Source organism: Condylura cristata, unplaced genomic scaffold, assembly GCF_000260355.1.
Source record: "Condylura cristata isolate star-nosed mole 26May11 unplaced genomic scaffold, ConCri1.0 scaffold00015, whole genome shotgun sequence".
Classification (NCBI taxonomy): Eukaryota; Metazoa; Chordata; class Mammalia; order Eulipotyphla; family Talpidae; genus Condylura; species Condylura cristata.
The window spans coordinates 39,019,983-39,046,967 of NW_004567116.1; the positions used below are offsets into that span (position 1 = coordinate 39,019,983).

Genomic DNA, 26,985 nt, shown 5'->3' on the forward strand with positions numbered 1-26,985 from the left:
ATAGCCAAAGGGTAACCCCCTGCAGCTTTAGCTGAACACAAGGAAACCGCCATTGACCTTTTTTTTTTTTTTTTTACAAAGAGAACATCTTGTTTTGGCAAGTTGTCACTGGAGAGATTCAAATATATATTTCCATTGGGTGGTCATATTATGGACACTAAGAGTTGGATTAGATGACTGTTGAAGTCCTGTCCAGTGGGGGGCAGTGGGAGTCCCTCCTGTCATTCCCTCTCCCTAGCATCATGTCCTAGACTTTCTGCTTATGCCCTTCTGTGACGTTTCTCCCTGCTGGTTGAAGTCACACTGCATGGCATACAACCAGGCCCTTTCCACCTTTCACTCACAGCCCTACTCCTCCAGAGCAGACCACGCACTCAAGCTTGCCTGCACGCTTGCTGTACTCTGTGCTGAAGACCCCCTCCCAACTTTTCTGTTTGTTTTTCTTTCATTGTACTATTCTCTATCACTCTGGTGCTGGGTGGATGTTTGTCACTTTTTGTCTGCATCATAATTTAGTGAATTGACTATTTCCCTGCTTGTCTTGATGAAGGGTAACTGCAGTGGCCTGCTCCCTACTACTCTTCAGAATGAATCTGAGCGTGTCAAATCCTTCCCTCATCAGTTTCTAGTTTCAACTCGGTGTCAGGCATGTGACAACTGCGCCTTCTCTCCAGGTGCTTTGAATCCAAAGATATGGAATAGGGAGCTCCCTGGTGGCCTAGGGTTAAGTCTCAGTGCTACCACCATACCAGTTCTCCTGCAGCAAAGTGGCCTGAGTTGGATTCCAGGCCAAGGAGCTGACCCATATGGCACAGCAAATCTTTCCTATCCTGCCTGCTGTTTCCCTCAGCAGTGTATTTCAGTAATCTACCTGTTCTGCTCCCCTCTGTCCCTGGTGAATCCTTTCACCCTCCGCATCTCCAGCCTGTACCCCAGTTCTGTATGAATAAATAAATAAATCTTAAAAAAAAAAAGGTAGATAGGTGAATGGTTGTATCACTAATAGAAATGACAAGAAGTTGTTTTGGGAGGACAGGGAGGAAGGATATTGAATAAAACTTTAAATCTTCTCCAAATGTCTCCACTTACATATACATCAGCTTTTCTCCTTTGGGGATGAAGTTCTATCATTTTAGGACTGTGTTTACATGGGTCTTAAGTCAATGGCTTGCCATTATTCTCTGAGACTGTTAAATCTAAAGATCCCTTCAAATAGCACATATCCAGTTGCAGGAGAGATAAAAGATGACTTGGAGATTTCAAAGCAGAAAGAAAATGCTGAGTATATTTCAGCTAGACACAGGCAAAAATGAACCAAACATATGAAGAAGTAGGTGTTACCTGGTTGAGAGGCTGATGATTTTATAATCTCTAAAGCTGGTGGTATTATGATTGCCTATTTTCATGAACCTACACAGAATCAAGAGTTTAGTGCTTTCTTCTGCCAATAGAAATATGAGATGGGCCCATTCATGCAATAAATATTTATTGGGCTCCTACTATTTACCATCAACTGTTTTGGGCAGTTACAAACTAGTGAAAAAAGCTACACTCATGGAAAATATGGAGAGAGAATACTTAGGGCAAACCCTCCATATCATGGACAGGATCTTGGAAAGTGTGGCTGGAGTAAACCACACAACAAAATCAATTTTACCATAAGCAATTAACAATCAAGTTATGTTCTGGTCACTAAAACATCATCAAGCTTCTAAATAAAGACCCCCAAGCCCTTCTAATATTAAGCAATAATTCATCTATTCATTTGTTTTCCAACCTGTTTATGCCAGTTTGGGGTTAATGGTGGCCCAAGCCTCATGCAGCAGCCCAAGGTACAAAGTAGGACCTATCCCAGAGAGGACACCTTCCCACCGCAGTATGCACTGTCACACACCTGAGCTTACTCTGACTTACACATACTCACTGACACCTGCCAAGGAACCCAAAGTGTCCATCTTTGGGATGTGGGAGGAAACCCAGGAGAAGACCTACCAGTCACTGGGAGAGCATGTAAACTCCACACACTCCCTGGCAGGGAGTCAATTATTTTTTCCTAATCAATAGTTAATGAAATGACTATTATAGCAGGTCCTTAAATACCACTGTTTTGAGGGCTTTTCATACATCCATCTATTGTTTTGAGTGAAACAATGTTGAGGACCCAGCTTCAATATAGCAAGTATAGCAATATCGCAAGTTTCCAAGAAATGTGTTGGTTCACTCATTTATATGCTATGAACAATAAAGATAGGAGATATGCTACAGGAGGGTGGGGTTGGCATAGTTCTCAGAATATTCAAAGTAGAAGGTGATAATGCTACTCTTCTTAATCTTTGAACATGACTGAGGGAGAGACAGTATAGACCAGGGCCACTGCCAACAACCTGTGATGGCCACTGTATCACAGGTATGTAGTTGTGACTTTAAAGGGTTTTCAAACCTTTAGCTTTTTATTATAAGTGGACAAATTAGGCCAGCTAAAGGAGAGAAAGAAAAATAAGGAGGAGAGAACTTAAATATTAACACTCTGGAACTTCTGAAAAATCAGTCAAGAAATATTTACTGAGTAAATCTTTATTTAGGCTCTTCTTTGAGAATCTACTTTATTCCTGGCATATATATTTCCAGAACATGTTCACTGTGGATAGCAAACTTTATGTACTGCATAGGACCTAAGATAATAAAAATTATGCAGACAATCATATTTATGAAGAGACCTGTTTATTACTGATAACACTTCATTGGCTAAAACCACAAGAAATCCACACACAAATACTTAAAGTGCAAATTCTCACAGGCAGTACTATAATACACCCTGGTGTTTTTGTAGGGGAAAAATGAAAAGATGTTGACAGAAACTGTTGAAACAAGGGCACAGTTTTGAATTACGGCTATAGTCAGAAAAACAATTTATCCTTAATTGCATGTATTCTGTTGAGCACACTCAGTGACGTACACAAAGATTTTTATTTTAGTCTATTACCACAAGGCCTCACTGTATATGGATGCAGACTCTTGGTCAACTGGCTCTTGTAAGATATGTGATGAGTCATAACACTGGACAAAAATATATCAAATCAAATCAAATTAGTTGGGACTCACTTGGAAGGCAACACTTGTAGGCTCAAAATGGCACTCACACTAGCAACATTAAGTCTGTACAGATATTTTCTTAGCCTTCTTGGTCAACACCTTGCTGTGAATGTAAAAAACCAGGTGTTACATACAACTTCCAAACAGGAACATACTCTCCTCTCCCCAAAGAAACTGAGTAGTTAAGGGTGTGTGTGGTTAATACCCCTTACTTACTATACATTTCAGGAATGAGACAGACTTTGAAAGCTGAATTAAAAATGAATGGTTTTGGCTGTTTCTTAAACTACTTGCTCCTTTAAAATAAAATCCCTTAATTCCTGTTGTCACCAATTAAGCATCCTATGCCAGATACTATACTAGGTGTGGCTATGAACACTAAGAAATGATGGCCCCTGTCTTCTAGAAGGCTGAGAGTTGGGTGTTCCTTCTTAATTAGAGAACAGGCCTGACAATAAATTACAAGGTTCAGTGGTAATATAACTGTTTCAGTACAGTTAAAGTTGACAACACTTTTAAAGGTCAGTTTCTATAAGGCAGGGAATATCCTAGATATGTTCTATGTTTATATGTCTCATGCTAGAGTCAGTGTATGTAACCCCAAGGATATGCAGGAAATGTGAGGAGGGGGGGTTGGGGATAAAATTGAGAAGCCACATTACAAACATGTGCTCCTTTCTGATAGCACCAGTTTTGGTAAAGATTAGGAATAATTTCTGCATGAAGCACTTTTATTATGGAGGATGCAAAATTCATTTACATTTTTAAGACAGGGCATGAAATTTTATGTTAGTAGTCGGCTGCTTCTGATTTTATTCTCAGGGCCTTTCCCAGCACTTTCATGCTCCTCTGCGTTTAGGGCATGTTGGGTAGAAAAATTTGAGAAGCAAGTTCCAGATATATAATTTTGCACTTATCTTGGTTACTCTACTTATTCTGTATGTTTTCTTTTTTAAGTTCATAGACTTATAACAACAGAAAGAAAAGACTTAAATAATGTAACAGGATGGTGAATATTTTAAAGTAAACAATGGTAAATACCAGCGTGGTTTCCAACTAGATTTAGTCATTCAGTGTATAGTCAGACAATGAAAAATTCTCTTTTCTACCTTAAGACTTCTTGTGGCTTATTGTAATATGGTTTGAGGGAAAAATATGGAATAAAGATATCCTTAAATCATGTGCTTTGAATGCCCAGAGTAGAAGGAAACTGGAAATAAAATGCTAAATCTATTTGCCACTCATTTTGATTAGTGTGATGCATTCCTCATCAATTTCTAGAGCAATCTCTGAAAACAAGTGGATTATGAAAGGCCACAATAAATTTACATACAATAATATCTAAGACAGACCAAAAAAAGACTAGGAAATAGATTTAAAATTATTTCCTACAGTGGCTTACATATTTTAACAATAATAACAAAATAACCAAGAGCCCATAAACAAATATAGTTTACAAAGAAGTTTAAAGCATTCTGAATGAATCCAGTTAAGATTTCTTATTAGTGAGGTAACAGGGCAAAAGTTTTCACAGTAACAAAATGTGTGTGGATGGGGGGGGTACCTACGGAAAGAGGGAGGTAGAGAGAAAAAGGCATAAATTAAAGTTATCCAAGTAGAGTTAGTATTTTTCAAGCATCACAGATATCAATGGAAAACATCTGAAAGAAATACCACTAGCAGCAGCTTATAGAACAATTTCTTCATTAAACTCCACCTAACACCTTTATTGCATCAATTCCAAGGGAACCTGCTTAAGGAATAGGAAGTCTAAGTAGTTAATGTCTTAGAACCTCTGTTTGGAAGTTATTTCCAAATAACAATACTTTATATTTAAACAAAATCCTTCAGTATCCTATAATACTATACATTCTTTAAGATGAACAAAATTATGTTCATCTCATGAACATATGAACTCATGCATATACAACTTACTCAACAAGCACAAAAACTATCTTTGAGCTAGAAGCATCTAGATATGGAGTGACACTCAATGGTATTTTAAGTGCTCTGGACACCATCACCTTTTCCAACTTGGGTTAAAAATAAAACATATTGGAAGGAAACTTAAAAAGTAATTTAGTATATACCCTTAATATTTAAAATTTTATTTTTTTATGGAAAGATCCTTATTCCCTTTTATACTATCCTTACTGGAGAGTAATATTGCCATATTACTCCTTACTTTGAGTCTTTCAATAAAAAACTCAACGAAGATTTATTAAACTATCTTGATAGCTTTATCCTCTCCAGAGTTAAGTGATCTTTATTTGAACATATTTTATTTTCAAGTTTTTTTCTTTAAAAGAAATTCTGCTATATTCCTTTCCCACTTCTCATATGATACTAAGATGTAACATCCTAGGAGGAACTGAATCAGTAAAAAAAGGGGTTCTTTTTCTTACTTCCTAAAACTTGACCTTAATTTTAGTGGTTGGTAGGAAAAGAAAATATGTTCACTATCTGTGTATCATAGTAACAAACACAAATAAGCAACTTGCCCACAGTAAGTTTATTCCCTGTGTTTAAGATAATAAGTTTGTCCCTCACAGAAGTGTTTTCTCTGCCACCTTTTTTTTTTTTTACCTATTGTTTGTTTATTTCTATTGCAATACTATCATAGCCAGTATACATTTGGTGGGCAAGATTCTCCAAAGCTCTAGAAAATCCCAATTTTAATGTACATGCTCAGTGAGAATGCATTCATTTCCATGAGATAGTTCAGAAGGAAAAAGATATACAATATTTACTTCAAGGCTGAGACCTCCTGGCCAGCTAATCTGTCTCTCCTGCTTAAAGCTTGTGTTGTTTCTGAAGTTATCCAGTTAGGAAAGTATATACCCACAATTTCATGTTTAAATTTAAATATCATGCTTGGACAGACTCCAGAGCTTGGCTAGAATCAAATACCTTCAATTCATACATTTTGGCAACCTTTTTAAAATTTTGTTATTTTAAACTTTGGACTTTGAAATTTCAGATAGTTTTTTACCATATGGTGACTTAAATGTTGTATTCCATCAAAGCATTCAAATAAAGCTGTTCTTTTTACAACAATGACAATTATGATGTGACATTACTGATTATGAATGGGGTTAGCCTATCATTTTAGCTCTACTTTGCTCTTTAGTCATGTAACACACATACTGAAAGCAAATGTACACATTTTATATATATATATAGCATTGTTCATACCATTTGTAGAATATAAGCCATTTCCTAAATTATAATCTACATTCCTAAAAGCAAGTAAAGCAACACATTCTACATATTTTCTCTTCAGTGCAAAGTATTTGAAAAAAAAAAAACATTCAGAAACAACAGTGTTCTACATTTAGTCAGCAGTCTTATTATCTACAGTCATACAAGATCCAATTAAATGAAAGTAAAGTGGGAACACATTAACAATAGTGGCAATAATAATTTGAAAATTATTGGTTCAACTAAATGTTAGCTGATAGTTGCAACAAACCAAACTATATGTAGATTTAATATCCTAATCAGTTCAAACTTTTTATTACTATTATTTTTTAGGAAACAAATGTTCTAATACCAGTTATCTTCCTTAGGCAATCTGTTGGTATGATTACACCCAATGCATGTTACTGTGACCCCATAACTATGCCACACATGGTTAAGTATTCATTGAATTACATAGGACAGTAACTCAATGCTTAAGAAGATTAAATAGCACTTGTCGATTAAGTCTTACTTCTAAGACTGCAAAATCAACCCAAGGAGATCTTCTAATTTTTTCTCCACATGAGAAAAGATAAATAGAACTGTTGTGATCAGAAATTCTATACAATAAGTCAACAAGATGTTAGAATAAACTGGACTTTAGTTTTAAAACATGTAGTTTTAGAGCTTTATAACATCTAAAGTTTGGATGTTTTATTTATTAGTAAAATTAGTATTATTTTATCTGATAAAGGAATAAATCCACTTAGAAAAATGAAATTTGAAAGTTGGACTTTTATGGAAATTCAAAGCTCATTTCTCAGTTCAGTTTTTTTTTCATTTACTTAAAGGCTGTGAAATGTGATGCTTGATTCTAACATGAAGATCCTTAGCTAAAGTTAAAGTGAGCCTGATTTCATTAAGATTTTTACTTACATTCAAAAATTTAAAAATCAGCAAACACATTTGATGTATATGGAGAAGCACCTATATATAGTTTGGAAGATTTCCCTCTACTGTCTGAAAATCAACTGATTAATTATAGTAATCAGGAACACTTTCAATTCATGCCAGACCCCGAGAAGGCACTAAGAAATTTGACAAGAACAAAGCCCACAGGAGTGTTGCCACTATTGTTTGATGTTCAGTAAACACTGTTAAATACATACATTTGCACTGCACCAAAAGCACCTGAACAGGTGCAGAAACCACATAATATCAGTTCTAACCTAGAAACCCTAAGTACCCTATTTCAAATACTCTAATTTGTAAATTAATACTTCTGATGTAACAATGACACTGTTCTACAGTGATCTGGAAGGAGTATTGTATGTTTGCCAATTTTATAGGTTAATTTCCTTAACTAATTCTACAATTACAAGACATTTACCTGAATTTTTTAAAACCGTGCTATACACAATTATAAGAATGTGGAAGTAAGCTTTATCATAGTTTAATAAGAAAACTCATGTTACTGTGTTTCTGTTAGAGTAAGTTGTATTACTAAAATGCTTTTAATGTAATGACTTTTGTTCCAGATTTTGAAAAAAGTTGAATTTCTCTCCAGACCACATCATTTTGAATTTATACAGTTTGTTTAGTTAGCCAACCAAAAAGAAAGAAAAGTGAACAGATACTTGGCCAGGTGAGCCAGAGCGAGAATGCTAACACAAGCTCAAGCTAACATGAGCGTGGAGAGGTCAGTCATTCTGGTTTATGTGCCAGTGCAAAGGAATGGTGGCTGGTGTACACTAAACAGAACGCCAGACCAGTCCATTTTTGTTGGGTTCAAGAAAATTCTCAATCATAGCTTCAATGAGTTTCTTCAGTTCCTCTTCTAGTAAGGCAGTATCACTGAGAAAAAAAGATGAAGAGTTTTCAAGTTACTTACATAGCCTTAAAATTTGCTTACATTGTTACACATTTTTAAGAGGGCACAAATGTGACAGGATAAACAAATGGTAAACAGAAGAGAAATTCACTCAGTTAAAACAGAACAAAGAGAGGAAAATCAAACACAAAGAACATATGGGTATGACAAGCTAAAGTTGAGCTGCATTAAAAGAAGTTCCTTGATACTTGATAAAAAGGGCTGAGTTACATACAGATATCTAAAGAATTCTTCTAGATCAGACAATTTAATAGCTTGGAACACCAATACATGATCTTAAGATTCAATGGCTTTCTGAAATACTTTTGAAGAATAAATAGTTAATATAGATATTAAGGTGACTTGCCTTATTTTTCAGGTAACCAAGAGAGGTATAAATAAAAGAATGAGAGCTTTAAAAAAATAATACAGGTATTTTCTTCAGTGTCATCACCTGAAGAGCTACTGTTGCTTTAAGTGTTCCTAGGAAGCTGTAGACCAAATTCACAGTTCTTTGAAAGAACACACAAGTCAGCTTTTATTACTTTAAAATCATTCTTGGCTTTTAACCATATATACTATTACCCAATTTGGTTTAACTAAAACTCAGCTCTGAATGACTTCAGGTCTTGTTTCTCCCCAGAGGGAAGAAAATCTACCCTTAAATGCAAAGACTTGGGCTCTAAAGGTAATTCCAAATTTCCCCTAAAATTGATTGTAGTACTGATTTCACAGTTCTATGATGACATTAAAAACCATCATACTATATGCTTGTAAACAGGTGAAAGCTGGTATGTAAATTCTATCTCAACCAAACATATGTAAACAAAAGTTATATATAAGTATATAAGTGATATATAAGCATGAAAGTTACATATATATTTAGGACTGTCAGTTCTCACCTTTGGCCGGGTGACGCACACATCTCTGCGTAATATTTGATCTTTGGTTCTGTCCCGCTTGTACGAAGAGTAGCAACACAGCCATTTTGAAAAGTAAATGTAATCATTTGGCTGCTTTTACTCACAGGCAGCACCTAATGCATAATTGTAACAACAGTTAAATTTTATACTTGACATCTTTTTCATTTTCAAGCGTTGTAAGATGTATTGCATCTATACGAGGTACTTAAAAGAGTCAAATTCTTAAAAACAGAAAGTAGAGTGGTGGTAGAGCTGAGGACTCATACTCTAGAATTCAGCTTACAACAGTCCTCTATAAAGTCTCCCATCCACCACACAAATCTGAGTAAGGGTCCTTCTGCAGTTTCATAGTGTCTTAGGCATCCCTGGTAGCTGTGACCATTTTGTAATCATTGCTTACTAGTCCATTTCCCCACTAGAATTAAGAGTAGAGAATCCCCAGTGCTTTATCCCCCCAGGCCTGTATCCCTAGTGTATTTGTGCCTGTAGAACACAAGGGTACTGATACATGACTACTGTACACACAGATGAACGTCAATCTGAAGTGGGAGAAGAAGTTACCTGCCTTGTAAAAGCGTTGCAAGCATCAGTGGAGAACAAAGACAACATTTTGAAAAAGAATATCATAAACTTTAAATATCTATGATGATATTAAAAACCACCATACTGTATGCTTGCAAATAGGTTAATACTGGTATATGAATTCTGTCTCAACAAAACATACATAAACAAAAATATATAAACATACAAGTTACACATAAATATGAAAGTAAAGAGAAAAAAGACATCACAAAATAACTCTTAAATACAGCATGAGAGAAATAAATAGCACATGATTTGGCACTTCAAGTAGTTTACACACACACATGCATGTGCACCTACACAGAATACCAACAAGTGGGAACCAGTGTTTGATGACTAGATGAACATACAGAAATGGAATGAGTATCGTAACTCATATAAGAGCTGGTGATGTCTCAAAACATATTCCCCTAGAATCTTGACAGCAGAATATTATGAATGGACATTTAGGCTAATAACAAGAGCAAAACATAACAATAACACAAAAGATATGCTGAGCACCTACCACACAGAAGCTTTGAAAGGTATATCAGAAAATGCACCTGCCACAAACAGCACTATGATGATAAGTGACAAGAGTAAAGCACCACAGACGATGAAACCTCGGGGGGGAGAGCTGAGTATGGAGGTCTATGGAGCAGCAACAAGTGCTTGGAGAACGGCTAAGGTGGGAAACTACAGCAGCAGGGAGAAGAACAAAGACAGAAACTTTTAAAAACGGGTGCATCCAAGGAGCTAAAAGTTGTCTTACTTGGCAGGGATTTAGGAATAATGTTGAAAAGGCTAGCTGCAACTGGAAGGACATATATCTTCAACATTATAGGCTTTCAGGCTTTATTTTCAACATTATTCAGTATCACACACATTCTCACTTCCCTTTTCTTTCTGCCTCTTATCCCCTCCCTCCCCTGCTTAGAAAGTAACACAGATTCGAGAAGTGAGGAAGACAGAGTTGGAGAGCAGTTACAACTGTTCTGGAGAAAAACAATGGATCCTAGATTCATGAAACTTCCAGACTTGAACTGTTACTATTTTTTTTTTTAAGATTCATCTATTTATGCTTATAGAACTGGGGCACAGGCCAGGGGTGCAAGGGGTGAGAGGATTCACTAAAGACAGAGTGTGTAGCAGAACAGGCCGGTCAAGTGAAATACACAGGGAGCAGTGTGTGGGCCAGAGAGGTCTGCCTGCCACGTGGTTTACCTTGCTGGCTGGGGCTCGAACCCAGAACCCATACTGCAGTGGCTGTGATAGCCCCACCGTGCTGTGCTTTAACCTGCTGTGCACAAGGGAGGGCCTTGAACTGTTAACTATTTTACTGCAGTATGAATTATTACAAATTGCTAAAACCTTTTCTTAAAAAGTAGACACTTACTGATTTTTTATCAGGCTGGCTGCTGTCATATCCAGTGGTAATGTCCCGTATATGTAATATAGCAAATGGTCCACAAAATTTTGGATATTCATTTGGAGAATAAAAATTGCGAAGCCTTTCAAATATACTTTTGATGATGGCGGGATCATAACACAAGAAATATGAAGTTTTTGAAATATGATAACCATATCTGCACAAAGATTTAAGTAAAGTGTTAAAATCAGTTGTCAGATTAATCTTTAGAAAAGAGTTAAAGATAAGCATATGATATACTTTGTAGACAGTGGCTATCTTTAATTCAGACAATTTTAGTACTTTTGTTGGGTAGTATTAAAAAATGAATTAGAGAGCTAAAAATAGAGTAAAAGATAAAAACGGCTAGCATGTCATGATCATAACAGTAGAACTTACTTTTCATAAACTTTAATGAGTTGCTGCTTCAATGTGATGTTCAGAGTTTCCAGGTAAGATGCCATCTCAGCAACAACAACAGCTGCGCTCACCCCATCTTTATCCAAAACTGAAGTTCCACACAGAAAACCTGAGGATTAAAAAAGTTTTGAAAAAAGGAAAACTGAAGCTTGTCACAATTTCAACAGTTTCACATTTCATCAGAAAGGCCAATGAATTTAAAGGTCTAGAAGTTCATGAAATCCACTAATACCAAGTATTTAGGGGATGTTTAGATGCTTTTTTAATTTGCCAGTGAGAAACCCATCTACACATTTCTGAGATCTCAATGGTGCTTACAACTCAAAAAGCAAACTCAGAAGACAAAAATTCCTATCAAATTACTACTTTTAAAAAATACTCTCAATCAAATTTCAAATACTTTAATATTTACTACATACCAATCGATTCTTCAAATGCAAAAAGGACTTCTTTCCCATTTTTCAGGAGGTCTTTTATCCTGCTTCCAATCCATTTAAAACCTGGCAATGTTTCCTGAAATGCAGAGGATGCCATTCTAGTTAAGTGACTTTCTCATAAGAACACATTAGAGAAAACCTGTCGCTAAATGCACATAGCACTCAGTGATCTTCTGTTAGGTTGTTCAGTCCACAAGTTTTATGAGTGGTAAACACAGTCCTTAGGTACACAAATACACCCCCCCCCACCCCATGATCCATAACTTAGCAGTGACAGGTAACTGATTTACACAAAATCCATTATTTCTGAGTGGTGACCCACATAGTCACATATGTGTAACATAAGCACACACTTATATTATGATCATCTACTATTTATCAAGCTCTGTAACCAGTGCTTTATACTATACTCCATGTATTATTATCTTTTTTAATGATCATAAAATATCTATGGCTGAGGGCTCTCCCTGGTGCCACAATGGATTCAAGCACCGCATCATGAAGCTCTCCAAAGCCATTGCAGCATGAGTTCAATCCCCAGCCAGACAGCTGACCCACATGGTGTGGCAGACCTCTTCTGACCTGTCCACTGCTTCCCTCAGCAGTGTACTTTGTCAACCTGCCTGTTCTGCTCCCCTCTCTGTTTCTGGTGAGTCCTCTCACCCACCACACCTCTGGCCTGTACCCCAGTTCTGTAAGCATAAATAAATCTTTAAACAAACAAAAATATCTATGGCTGAAACAGCAGCTCAGTGTTTAGCATGTCTGACCAAAATTTGCTGCATTTAAGAAATAGAGCCAGGACTCAATTACACAGCATCTTGGAAACCACCTTTTTAACTGCAGCATATGTACTAATATAAAGTACCTATGATAATTGTGAGTTAGGTCCCTGAGTAGTCAAAAGCCAAAAAGCTTTTTAGTGGTTAATTGTGCATTTTGAACATTATCACATGTTAGAACCAAGTGTTCCTTTCCATAACAAAGGACCTTTGGTAATTAGATTGAGGACCTACCATCAAATGAGGCTACTGTTCATTTTAAAGATAAGAACTCTCTGAAAATTAACAGAAAGTGCATGTGATACACACTGATCTAATTCTAGAGCTAATTCACCTCTCTACCTCTTCACTGAGAAAAAGAAAAAGCCAAAACCTCTGCTGTTCCTTTTCCCCCACAACTAAAGCAAGGAAGCAAATTTATAATACGGCTATAGAATGATGATTTTTTTGTGTTTCTCTTTTGTGATCATTTCCTATTTTTCTTGCTATAGCTGTAAACAAGGAAAAGTATTTACATCATTGCAATTCAGAATATTTGGCATATGTAAGCCTTTGATTTCTTCTATTTTGTTTGTTGTGGTTTAGAAAGTGTAAGGCTGAAATTTCTATTTCATTAAGACGGGTACAATATTCTTTTACTCATCCAATTAGTGTTAAAACCCGTTTCTTGACTGCAGGTCAAGAAACATGCCCAGTGGTGAGATTTTCACTAATGTTTGGCAAAGACAGTAGAGGACAGGCAGCTAAGTTGGCATTCATACCAGAGGTATCAAAGACAGCCCACTTTACTCCTATGATTCACAAAGGCTAAAGATTCTGTCCCAAAAGAGAGCCATTACTGGTGTTCTACATGTAGAATCACTAGGTCTTAATTTACAATTTAGTTTCTTAAGACTGAACTTAGAGAGATTAAACAAATGATCACTGATACCTACAAGTTTTTTGAGTGGAGTTCGTGTTACTGGTGAGGTCACCAGGAGTGAGATTTTCCCAGAAAGAAAGTCAGATATTATTGTATGGAATAGTAAGCATTCATGTAATTTTTAAAGAATAATCTGATCTTAGTTTCAGAAATTCAAAAACTGGATGAACTTGAATCAAAGTGTCTTAACTATTGAAAAGATTAAGCAAGTGTTAAAAAGGGAGAATTATGCTTTTTATTTTTTATAGATTTATTAAATTTGTAGAACTAGGGTGTAGGTTACTGGTTCAAGAAAAGGGTGAGAGGATTCACTAGAGACAGAGTGTGGAGCAGCAGAACAGGCGGATTTACTGAAATACACTGCTGAGGGTAGCAGAGGGAGAGATAGGAGAGTCTGCTGTCATATATGGGCTTTTATTGTAAATATGTGTTGTAGTTCTAAGATACAACAAACAGGGTTAGCTCCCTGGCTGGATGGAGAATTATAAATGAAATCACTGAAAGTATGTTTTGATGGTGAGATGGCTTCATTTTTAGAAATAGTTTTAGCAAATTAGCATACAATATCTATTCTTACTTCAAAATGAAATCCTTCTTTAAGTGCAATTGCCTTCAAAATTTTGGAAGAGACTGTGGTTGCTAACATATAAATGTTCTTCACATCAGCATTAATTGATTTATTTTTCTTCCAGCAATCAAACATCCACCATCCAAACAAAGCTGCCAACTCATTTCCTGTGAAAACTTTCCAGTGACCACTGTAGAGAGAATGAAAATATAAAGTCAAGACCTTTATAGCTTCTCATCAAAACCCTGTGATTCTCCTTCATATAGGAGAATTACCCTCCTTCATATAGGAAAATTACATGGGATTTTTGAGAAAATATTTACTACTTTTCTAATTGACCATGGGTGACTTTTTGTCACCCTAAACCTTTTGAACAATTCTTAGATTGTTACTTTTATTCTCCTACCTAATGAGAAAAAAATTATGATTATACCAACCACTAAAAAAGATGTGTTAGAAGTGCTAATTACTACTACAATGGCAGTCATACTGTAATATATAAACTTATATCAGTATGTTGTACACATTATGTTTATGCATATAAATAATATGCAAATATTTCAATAAAAATAACTGAGAAAAAAGTTATGATGTCCTTTCTGTGTAAGGACAACATTATGGTGGCAAAAATACATGGCAAAAAATTCCTAAATGACTAAGATTAGAAATGGTTTTATTGATATAAAGCAATTTGTTAGGATGTTATGCATTTTGAAGATTAATATTTTCAAATAATATTAAAGACAGGAAAAATGCTTACCATAAAATGTTAAGTGGAAAATAATCAAAACTCAAAATATAAAAACTATGAAGTATGATCATCTTTATAAATACAAATATATATTTAAATATCTGAATAAAAAGGATAGAATAAAATGTCAAAATACCAACTTAAGGGGTTATCTCCAGATAGAGTGCTTATAGGAGATTATTATTTATTTCCAATGAGCCTATAATACTTACAATTAAAAAGTTGTTTTTCAGAGTTAAAGTTTTTAGATCAAGTGATAAGTTCACTCACCTCTCCTGAAGCTCGGCCACTGCCAGTCGGTCTGCATCAGGATCTGTGGCTAGCACTACCCGGGCCTTTTCTTTCTCTGCCAATCTCAGAGAAAGTTCCTGAAATAGTGACCAAAAGGTTGGATTGTAGTAAAGATGCCAAACGCAATGTTACTGTTCCTAAATGTCTGTGTTAGTGCTATGAATTTTAGAAGAAATATAGTTCACCTACATTGAAAATAAAAGGCCTACAAGTGGGGATCGCTACCACAGAGATTTCAGATGAAACAGAACATGTGATTCCAGTATCATTTAGAAGATATAAACTAGAGTGGTTTCTGCTTTCATAAGTAATCTTTGAATTGTCAGTGAACTCTAACTATGTTGAAGAAGCTTAGTATGCTACTAGTAACTGAAATATAGAAAAACAATACCAGCACAGATTCTCCTTCTTCAGGGTTTGGACATTTAACAGTAGAAAAGTCTGGGTCTGGATCTTTTTGCTCTGGGACTGGAATTGGAGGCTTAAAACCAAACACTTGAAAAGCCAACTGCACATAGTCATGTCCAACCCCGTGGAAAGATGTATGTACAAATTTCAAGGTGGTCTTTGAGTTTAATTCCCTGTAAAAGAAAATAATCATTTATAAAATATTAAAACCCATTACTTGTAGATGAGATTCATATGAAATATCAAAAGACCTCGAGTAGCCAAAACTCTCATGACTGGGAAGAAAGAGAATGGAGGCATTATAATCTCAAACTTCAAGTTATACTACAAAGCCATAATAATCAAAACCACATGGTACTGGAACAAGAACAGACATACAGGCCAGTGGATTTGGATAGAAAACCCAGATATAAACCCCACAGGTTTATGGACAGTTTATCTTTGACAAAGGAGCAAAGAAGATACAATGGAAAGTTTGTTCAACAAATGGTGCTGGGAAAACTGGGAAGCTACATGCAAAAAAATGAAACTAGATCACTACCTCTCACCATACACAAAAATCAACTCGAAGTGGATTAAAGACCTAGACATAAGAATGGAAACCATAAAATACCTGGAAACAAAGATGGACCAAACACTACACGACATATATTTCAGCAACATCTTTAAAGATATAGTACCCAATGCCACAATAGTGAAGGCAAGGATAGATAGATAGGACTACATCAAGTTAAAGAGCTTCTGTACAGCAAAAGAGACATTACAAAAAACAAACAGACAATCCCACTGATTCGGAAAAAAATTTCTCACACAAAACTAGCAATAAAGGATTGATCAGAGATATACAGAGATATACAGATATACAGAGAACTGACAAAACTCAACAAAAATAAAGTAAACAACCCCATCAAAAAATGGGCAGAAGAGCTAAAAAGACACTTCTCCAAAGAGGAAATGCAGATGGCCAACAAGCATATGAAAAAATGTTCAACATCACTTGTAATAAGGGAGATGAAAATTAAAACCACAATGAGATACCACCTCACCCCAGTGAGAATAGCACATCTTCAAACAACTAGAACAACAAATGTTGGAGAGGATGTGGAGAAAAAGGAACTCTCCTGCACTGCTGGTGGGAATGCAAACTAGTACAACCACTATGCAAAACTGTTTGGAGGTTCCTCAAACTGCTAAACATGGAGCTTCCCTATGACCCAGGAATCCTACTCCTAGGTATCTACCCAAAAGACACAAAAACACTGATTCAAAAAGATACCTGTACCCCCATGTTTATTGCTGCTTTATTCACCATTGGAAAGACATGGAAACAACCCAAATGCCCAAAAATGAATGACTGGATTAAAAAGATGTGGTACATATACACAATGGAATATTACTCAACAACCAAAAAAATAAACACATGCTTAGTGAGATAAGCCAGAAAGCAAAGGAAAAATACCAGATGGTTTCTCTCATAGCAGGAATATAACAGAACAGGTGAGAAAATAATGATAATGATGAACAGATATATACCAGAGACATTTTGTGGGGGTGGAGTGGGGAATGGGATCAAAAACAGTGGGGGGGAGGGAAATGCACTGGACTATGGTGGTGGCACATGGGTGATTTGGTGATGGGAAACCCAAGGGGATTGCAACTGAGATGGAAAAATGCACAAAACATGTAAAAATAAACTATTATAATAAATAAAACAAAAAACTCATTACTTGTAATATAATTTAAAAAGTTCAGTTCTGGAGAAAGGATTCATTGGTGGTTTGTCATCTTGATTCATCCACCATAAAATTTTCCATCAACCTATTACCTACTGGTCTTAGTAGCTCTTGGTGATCACTGCTTAGATTTGTTAGAGGGCATAAAAGGTGATTTTTTAAGTCTTATTCCTTCTGTATTTATTAGTTAGATTTGATTTTTTTCTTTGAAAAAGTTATCATAATTATTTTGTTAATCTTGATGTTCAGCTGTCTAATCTTTGATCAGTTGGAACCCCTTTAAGTTGGCTCTTAGATGCTTCTCCTATGACCCCATTATCTTAGAGAGATTATTTGCTTTTACAAGGTAGAAACAAAAGCTATGCTGGGGTCACTTAGTACATTTCCTGTCCTGGTCTTAGAATCAATCATTCACTTATCTTAGGAGTCTTGATCTTTTTAGTGGGACATAGTATTTAGAAAAGAAAAGAAACTGGGTTTTAGCAGAATTTGTGGATTTTTAATAATTTTTTTTGTATTTCAGAAAGAGTTCAATAAACTGAGTTTATATTGATATTTAAAATTTAAAATTTAAAATTATAATTTAAAAATTTATTTTCTTTGATTTTACATCTCATGCTATAATCTTAGTTCCTAGGGACAATAACATAATTACTGATTTGATTTATATGTAAGTAATAATTGTAGATCTCTATATATGTCTACTTAAAACCATTAGTATTACCAGTAACAATAGGTCTCTGAACTCAGTTTAATGTTTTTTGTGTGACTCTTTAGCTTCATATATGTCCCACTAAAAATACTGTCATTATTATAATTTAAAATTATATGAACTTTGAGATATTACTAAGATGGGATAGAGGAGGTTTCTTGCTTTGCTCACAAGAACATCTAACAGTTAACCAGAGGGACACTATACTGAGAGGCCCATGGCTTGTGGTAACTGAAATACCCTTTAGAATTAGAGACTTATACAGACTGCACAGAAGATAAATCGAAGAGTCATACTTCACTGAACAGGAGATGGGTGGAGAGACCTATCTGGAGGCTGTGGTCCAGACTGGGGGACGCAAACTGTAGCCAGGGATCCTGGGCAATGTAGGTAAAAAAGTGTGGAAATAGGTAGTCCTGAATGATGGAGGACACATATGGAGGAGCTGTGGCAATCCACAGAGAACGGTCCCTGGCAAGGGGAACAAAGAAGGGCTCTAGATCACACTCTCTTCCCTATTCCTACGGACTGGTACTGATTTCAAGCAGCACACTGACAGCTGAGTCTCAGATCTGGAAGCCCTGAGAGGAGGAGTATCAGTGGTGCCACCAATATAAACTAGCTCTATCTGCCTTCCCTGCCCTCCTCTGCTCACTCAGCAACTGCAAAAACTGGCCTCACTACCTACGGGAGCCAGCAAAGAACAAAAGGGAAATCAAATCAAATCAAAAAGCAAAAGCAATTTTACTGTCTAAATTACTGAAAAAAATAGGGAAATAAACACTGTAACATGGACAGATAAAATATGTAACACTTTCTTCTCCTCCCAGGCTGACTAGAGTTCCATCACCATCGGGAATGACACAAAACTATCTACCGAAGATAGAAATTGGGGAAAAATTAGCTAAAGGGTACAATGTCATCTTTGCCTTTGGATGCAGAACTCATTTTAGAGGTGGCAAGACAACTGGCTTTGGCATGATTTACAATTTCTTGGATTATGCAAAGAAAAATATTCACAACTATAGACTTGCAAGACAGTCTGCACAAGAAAAGACTTCATGAAAACAGTGAAAGGAATGCAAGAACAGAATGAAGAAAGTCAGGGCCAATGTTGATGCTGGCAAAAAGGAGGACTAAAGATTCTGCAGTTACTCTCTGTATCTATGCAAACTTTTGGTGAGAGGATTAATAAAACCTTTTAAGTGTGTGGCTATTTGTAAAATAAAAATTTTACTATTATGAGTAATAGTTGTTAGTTATAATTTTAATGTAATGAATACGGAACATATATTCACCCCTATTTCTTCCCTTATTTTTAAATCTTATTCTAAGTTAATATTGTTCTATATTTTTACTTAAATACCTGTGAAAACAGATCTTTTTCAGATCTTCCATGTATCTCCTACAAATGTCCTGCAGAGGATCTCTTTTCAGTGGGCTGGTGTCCACTAAGTTATCATTCCAGGATCCATTCCAGGGTTCCACACATTCCTCTATACATTTCAGAATTTCCTTATCATGAGGAGATGTAATCTGTGCGCCAGTTTCCCAGTAAACCTAGATGATAAGTAAGTACAGCAAAAATGACTGAAATGTTGACCAGATATTTCTGTAGTGAGAGTGGAGACAGTTGGCTTTAGAAAGAAGTACATCAAATTAGTCAGGGAGAAATTTCAATATGAGACTAACTTCATAAATACCAAAAGATACTGATGATAATAACTCTACAGAGATTCTTCACTAAATGACTGTGTGTTATCTCCCCTTTTAGAGGAATACAGAAATAATTATAAATCAAGTCAAGTATAGTTACGGCAACATTGTGACATTTGATTATGCATAAACCATAGTGTCCAATCATACTTTGAGATCGATAGTGATATTTAAGCTGAGAAATCATGAAATATCCATGAAACTTGATACTATACAATTTTTGTATTATGAAGTGGTTATGTTTTGTGATAAACAAGAAATTAGTGGAATTTATGTCACAAAGTCCACATCAGAAAAGATAATTAACATGTTAATTATTATATTTCATCATGTGTATTTATTGAACATAGTGGGGAATGGGTGTGAGAAGAGTCAAACAAACAATTCAGTACACAAGATAATTCACCATAAAGAAAGTAGATAATCATAGACAGTGGTGGGTACAATGAAGGAAATGAACAAGGAAATAAAATAAACAAGTCTCAACATTTGGCGATGAACAGTCCTACTGAGGAAAATTCAATTACAAAGACTCATAGGTAGGAAAGGGCTTGGCATACTGGAGGATCTGGAGGAACAGAAAGAACAGTGATGTGAATGGAGTCTGTAAGCACAGGAGAGGAAGGAACGAAAGGAGACTGAAAAGTAGGCAGGAGACAGTCCCATAAGCCCCATAGGTAAGTCTCTGGGTTTTACTCAAAGAATGAACAAGATTTTAAGCAGGAAACTAACACGAATGATTTGTATTTTAAAACATCTAGCTGCTTGATAGAGAATGGACTACAGAGGCAAACAGTGGAAGCAGGGAAGAGACCAGCTGGGATGCTGTAGTTCCAACAGGAAACAACAATGGTTTAGAGTGGTGGAGGTAGGAGACAGAGACTAGAGTAAATAGACCTACCATATATCATAGATGTAGAGTTTGTAGAGGCTTTAGTGGATTAAATGTTAAAAGTCAAGGAAAAGGAATAACCAAAGTTGTCTTTTTTTGATTTAGGGTGTGTGTGTGTGTGATACTGTCAATTTACAGAGATAGAGAAGACTGAGGAAAGAATCCATTGGGTGTATACATGGCAGCTTGTGGGGGAATCAGACCTCTTTCTAGAGACACTAATTCTCGTGTGTCTGTTAAACATCTCAACGGATACCTAATAGGTAGCTGGACATACAAATCTGTTGCTTAGAGGAGGAGATCTGGATTCTTAGTTCTTTGACAGCTGACCTCTCTTTTCTTGAGACTCTCTTAGCCCTTTCTTTATATGATACCAATCTTTCCTATATTTCTCCTATTTCCAGCTCCTCTTCTTTCTCATTTCTCTTAAAGTTGGTATTTCCTAAGATCCTGTTTGGACCTGTTTTTCCTATTCTACACTTTTCTTATTCTATACTGTCTCTAGCTTTTCATTCAAATAGAAGACAATTTAGTCTACATATTCATGTACCCCTGAAATCTAAAATATCAATTCAGATTTTCTCCCTGAGCAACAGATCTATATATCTAACTGCTTTTAGGATGATGCTACCACAAACTTAGTATATCTAAAACCGAATTGATCATGCTCTTCCTTACCTCTGTGATGTTAACACTACCCATTTAGCAGGCCCTGCCCAAAGTCTTACTAGTGTCAGTATTGTTAGTATTTAATCTTTTTTTCAGGAGAGACTAGAGTCCTCCAACATAAGAAGAAAAATATATAGAAGATCCTGGACTCAATACCCAGCAGCCCCAAATAGTAGTTCAATGCTGTGCTTTGTCTTCTGTTATAACCTCTGCTTTTCACCCTGCCCCTCCTGTTTCTGCCACGGGGGCTGACCCAGAAAATGGTTCCCGTGGCCAATGGGAGCCCTAGCAGGTCAGAGGGAGAAGAGAGTGTGGTGAAGATTATATTTCTCTGGCTCTCTTCCTACCAGCTCTCAATCCTTCTTCATGTGTTTGATAAAATACTTTATTTCTGAAATGGTAGAGAGGATGAATTTGGGATAGAAGGGGGTAAATCAAAGGCGGTAAAGCTATTAAAAGTAAAAAAGATTAAGGAAGAGACTTTTGTCATAGTCCATGCTGAGCAGTTACAAGGGCCATTCAGGCTACACAGTCTGTCAGCCTCAGTGTTTTAATCATTCTGTCCCCAGTGTCTATTCTTTTGCTCCCCAGTGTGAAAATATTCTCAGCACCTATTACTTAAATAAAATATGAACTATGAAATAAGTAGAGATGGGAGCCCAAAGGTTACCTTGTATCCATTGTCTTCTTTGCGGTTGTGAGAGGCAGTGATCATCACTCCGGCAACTGCTTTGAGTTCCTGGACTGCATAGGGCTGAAAGAAAAAAAAGACAGTAATAGCATAAACTCCTTTTGCTTCTTAACTAGCCATATATTTGATGTGATACCTTTGATTAAATAACAGAAAATACTCTAAAATGTAAATAGCCTAAAACCTCAACAATCACTCCAGATTCACTGGGTGGGGCGCATCTCCAAAAGGTCACCAATAACCCCCAACAGTTTGGTTCTATAAACATTTCTTATTAGTCTGTTCACTTGATCAAGTTTAATGAACCCCTATGCTGTGCTAGACATTCCACTGGAATCTGGAGATCTGACGATATGATTTGGAGACTTGCTTATAATCCACGCAGGGTCAGAGTTCTTCTCCAATATGTTTCTACTGCAACTCTTAAAGAGAGATTTTCCTTTTAGTTATCAAGACTGTGGATCTGGACTGCTAGAAATACCTTTCCTACCAGCAGGCACATCTACCTGCACTGTGAGAGGAAGTCCACGCACGGGGAATAGTGGTAGCTGGAATTGGCAACTTAAGATCAGAATCCTACAAGAATATCTAGAGGTCTAAATTCTTCCTGAGTTCTGCCATTCATTCAAACCAACAGCTTAGTAATTCCTTCTGGTTTTTTTTTTTTTTTTTTTTTTTTTTTTGCCATTCAGTGTATCTGCAATAAATTACTAGAACAGTTTTTTAGAGACTTTATTAGTCTGTAAACATTTGGTAAGATTTGTATATAAATTCATCTGGACCTGGCTTTAAATTTGAGGAGAAAAAGAACAATCTGATTTTTTAGCGTTTATAGATCTAGTCATGGTTTCTATTTCATATCAATTTTGATTTATCAATCATTGTAGGAAATTGGCCAATTCATCTAAGCTTTCATATCATTTCACATTATATTGTTCAAAATATTGTTTTTGAAAAAGTAAACTTTTGCCTGTTGACTTATTTTCTATTTATTTAATTTCCTCCATACCTTTACTATTTCCTTCCTTTTACTTTATTTGTATTTATTATATTTTAAGTTAACATTACTAAATTATATTATTATTAAATATTATTAGCTTAGTATATATATGTTAACATTAAGTTAAAGACTCAGTTCATTATTTTAATGTTTTTCCTGTACAATATTCATTAATTTGTACTAAAAATTTCCCTCTAAGTAGGCCTTTATTTACATACACCCAAATTTTTGCTATTTTTTGTTTTGTTACTGTCATCAGTTACTCAGCTCTCACAAAAACAGCAAAGCATATTGCTGTGTTTATAAACCAGTGATAAGCCAGGCAACAATTTGCTAAACTAGATAGTTGAAAGAGGGAATTAGCCAAGGAAGATGAAAGCGCAGCAAAGAAGCAAAAAATGGTACTAGTGGAAGGAAAATTTGAATAAAACATAAATTGAATTATGGGAAAAAAACATCAGAAATGATGATACTACTGCCATTCAAGAGATTCTAGATATGCAACCAGATAAACTTAGTGAAGGTGAATGTATGAAAATAAATGAGGAGTGAGGTTGTAATGAAGAGGGTAAAGATATGTCAGAGGAAGTAATACTAGTAAAAACCTTTGCACGGAAGGAACTTTCAGAAATATTTTATAACATTAATAGTACAGAGGATAAAATGTGGGGAGCTGATCCAAACTTAGAAAGGAGTACAATATTTTGCCAAACTATAGAAAAGGTAATCACCCATATTCTTAAGTTAGATGACAAGCAAGTACTGTTCAGACTCTTGATAAATATTTTTACAAAGAAATAAAAATACTTTTGTTCGTAATGTATAGGCATACTTTGTCTTGCACTTTGTTTTATTGTGCCTTGCAGTTTACTGCATTTTTTTTTATACCAGGAAAATGCTTTTACTTGTTCAAGGCTCAGATAATGGTTAGCATTTTTCAGCAATAAACTATTTTTAAAATTGACACTGCTTTCTTAGACATAATGCTACTGCACACTTGACAGACTACAATAGAGTATAAACTTAACTTAAACATGCACTGGGGAACCAAGAAATTCCTGTGACTAGCTTTATTATGATATTCACTTTATTGTGGTTACCTGGAACTAAACCTACAAAATCTGTAAGGTATGCCTGGTCTAAGTAAAAATCATTTTACAAATGTTTTCTTCCCCCTGTTCATTTACCCATTACCTTTTTTTTTTTAAAGGGGTTTTTTAATGTCTCAAAAAATTTTGGAGATTACAGAACAATCAGAATTTTTCTCATTAAGATCACTTGGTGTGGATTTAGCTTACACAATTATCTTTACAGTCCTCCACTACCATGCACAGAAAGGATTACCTGTAAATTCTAGTCTCCATTATATCTTCTTCCTTAATTCATGTTTAGAATTCCAAATGTAAGATATGGGTGTGGGTTTCTTGTTTTAAGTCTTATTGCAACAGGGTCCAGTACTATGGCTTGATAAGCAGTTCTTGTATTTTTTGAAATTTCTTTTGTGACTGTTTGATAAGAGTGAGTAGCCTACCAACATTACATCCTTTGTTTTTACACACACACACACACACACACACACAAGGAAACTGATAATATAATTATTTTTATCTGCCTAACAAATTAGTTTCTGAAAGATGAGCATTAAAATATGCCACCGTTTGACTGTGGACTTGTCAACTTGTTTATAGATCTGATTCTTAGGTGGTGCAACATGTGTTTGTTGAATGAAAATAAACTCACAACAAAGTTTGTCTTCCTTGATTATTAATACAAGTTACATAAGATTTGAATCCTGGTTGATTTAAGAAATCTTTTCCAGAGTAGCAACATATGATCAATAACACAACAAACTTACTACAAAAGGTGTAGGAACATATCTTGAAAAAAGGTACACAGGAACGTCTTTGGCCAGTAAAACTGCAGCCGTGAGTTTAGCAAGTCTAAAAAAAAAAAAAAACAGATTTCTGTGAGTCTTTAGCTTACCATACTCTCTGTAAAGTATATATTTCATATTATAATTATTCTGAATGTACAGTAGCCTAATACAACAAACTTATAATATGGAACTGGAACTTAAGTTACTTATAATATGGAACTGATTACTTAAGTTCCAATGCTCCACTTAAAATTGTTAAATAAGTTTTTTAAAAAGAAGTTTAATAATGAAAATAATTGACATTTTAATTTATTTTTCCTCTTTCATCTTTTGATGGCTCTTTTGCTAAGAAATAAAACCAGAGGAAGGCAAGAAAAAAAAAAAAGAGGAAAGTAAAATGCAAATTACCCTCTGAGAAAAAGTATCACTATATTATGATTACCTAATGTGAATATACCTTAAGGTGAATCAACAGGACTATATAATAAGAAATTACCAGCTACATAATTTCTCTTACCCAGTGCTTTTGACAAACATTAAAGTCATAACGATTTTATGTTTTAATGATCTATGTTTGAAAATTTTACTCCTTCCTGTAAAAGCTTTAAACTTTTATTTGAAATGCTTCTATTTACGCTCTAGAATAAACATAGCAGGTGATCACATTGCTATTTGACAGTTTCCTTTTTCAGAAACTTAAATTTGTTTTAAGGTTTTATTCCAATCCAATTTAACCTCTGAAACAATTAACACTGTACCTCTGGCTGCTACAGCTGCTAGTTACTTGACCCCGGGTGTCATATCCAACAACAAAGCCTCTCTGCTTGAAGTCTGAGAAACATCTTTCAAGGTATTTGTACATCCCCTGAAGCAGATAAACACAAAAGATTAGCTCCTGACTAATGCCTGCATTTTCTATGGCTGAAAATCTTTTATTTTTCTGTTATTGTATAGCTTCTTGGTTCCTAGGGAACTGGTTCCCCGCCTTTAAGCCTATGTTTGCTAATGTGGGAACAATACTGATCAAACAAATATCAGATGACAAATCTTTACTTCCTAGTGTTCCAGACATATTTATAATATCAGAGACAATAGAATTAAGGAACCGTTAAAGCCAATCTTATATAGAAAAATGTAGGAAAAAAGATGGGGGCATGAGATTCAGTATGCTAAACAAAAACTGTTAGAAGAGTCACAAGAAGTTGTTTCTTGCTTCTGGTCTCTAGAAAACAAAATTTTAATCATTTTAGGTCCTTGCTAAATCCTAAGACTGGTGAACTAAATAAAAGATCTGACCTATTTATGACACAAACATTTTTGATTGAAACTGGAAAACTTCATTAGACCATTTCTTAGGCTGGCTAGCCCTATTTGTAATTCCTTGGCTTTAAAATCTCAGGGAAAACAAATCTAATAAACTATGAAAATTTCAGTCAAGATTGCTGAAAAATGAAATGAAGTATTTACTATTAAAATATCACAATGATAAACAAAAACCATTTAGCTATCTTATAAATGACATGTTTAATAAATACTTCATTCTCAAAAAAAAAATAACACTTCATATTGTTATAGTTAAGAAATGGGCAAAAGAACTTAAAAGACATTACTTCAAAGAAGAAACGCAAATGACTAACAGGCATATGAAAAAATGTTCAACATCCCTTATAATCAGGGAAATGCAAATCAAAACCACAATGAGAAATCAACCTTACACCAGTAAGAATGGTATATATCAAATAAACTGGCAACAACAAATACTGATAAGGATGTGGTGAAAAAGGAACTTTCCTACATTGCTGGTGGGAATGCAAACTGATATAGCCACTATGGAAAGCCATATTTTTGAGGTTCCTCAGATCATTAAAAATGGAGCTATCGGCCCTCCCTGGTGGCGCAGCGGGTTAAAGCACAGCACTGAGAATCTAAAGCTGCTTCCTCATGAGTTTGATTCCCGCCTGCCCCGGAGGTGACCACATGGTGTGGCAGACCTCTCCTGACCCGCCCGCTGCTCCCCTCAGCAGTGAACTTCGTCGATCTGCCTGTTCTGCTCCCCACTCTGTCTCTGGTGAATCCTCTCAC

The 26,985-nt window shown here is 35.5% G+C and overlaps 1 protein-coding gene across 1 annotated transcript in view; it reads right to left on the minus strand.

Moving 5' to 3' along the window:
- Nucleotides 1–2,556: 2,556 nt before the first annotated feature.
- PGM2L1 (phosphoglucomutase 2-like 1) overlaps nt 2,557–26,985 on the minus strand; it is a 39,039-nt gene continuing 14,610 nt past the window's right edge. Inside the window, exons 3-14 of the mRNA XM_004683199.2 lie at nt 25,662–25,768; nt 24,883–24,967; nt 22,007–22,090; nt 19,426–19,619; nt 15,598–15,787; nt 15,186–15,283; nt 14,174–14,354; nt 11,875–11,968; nt 11,435–11,564; nt 11,024–11,213; nt 9,046–9,179; nt 2,557–8,127 (exon numbers count right to left, since the gene is read on the minus strand). Of these exons, the coding sequence (XP_004683256.1) occupies nt 8,025–8,127; nt 9,046–9,179; nt 11,024–11,213; nt 11,435–11,564; nt 11,875–11,968; nt 14,174–14,354; nt 15,186–15,283; nt 15,598–15,787; nt 19,426–19,619; nt 22,007–22,090; nt 24,883–24,967; nt 25,662–25,768 (1,590 nt within the window). The 3' untranslated portion in view covers nt 2,557–8,024. The remainder of the gene's footprint in view (nt 8,128–9,045; nt 9,180–11,023; nt 11,214–11,434; nt 11,565–11,874; nt 11,969–14,173; nt 14,355–15,185; nt 15,284–15,597; nt 15,788–19,425; nt 19,620–22,006; nt 22,091–24,882; nt 24,968–25,661; nt 25,769–26,985) is intronic.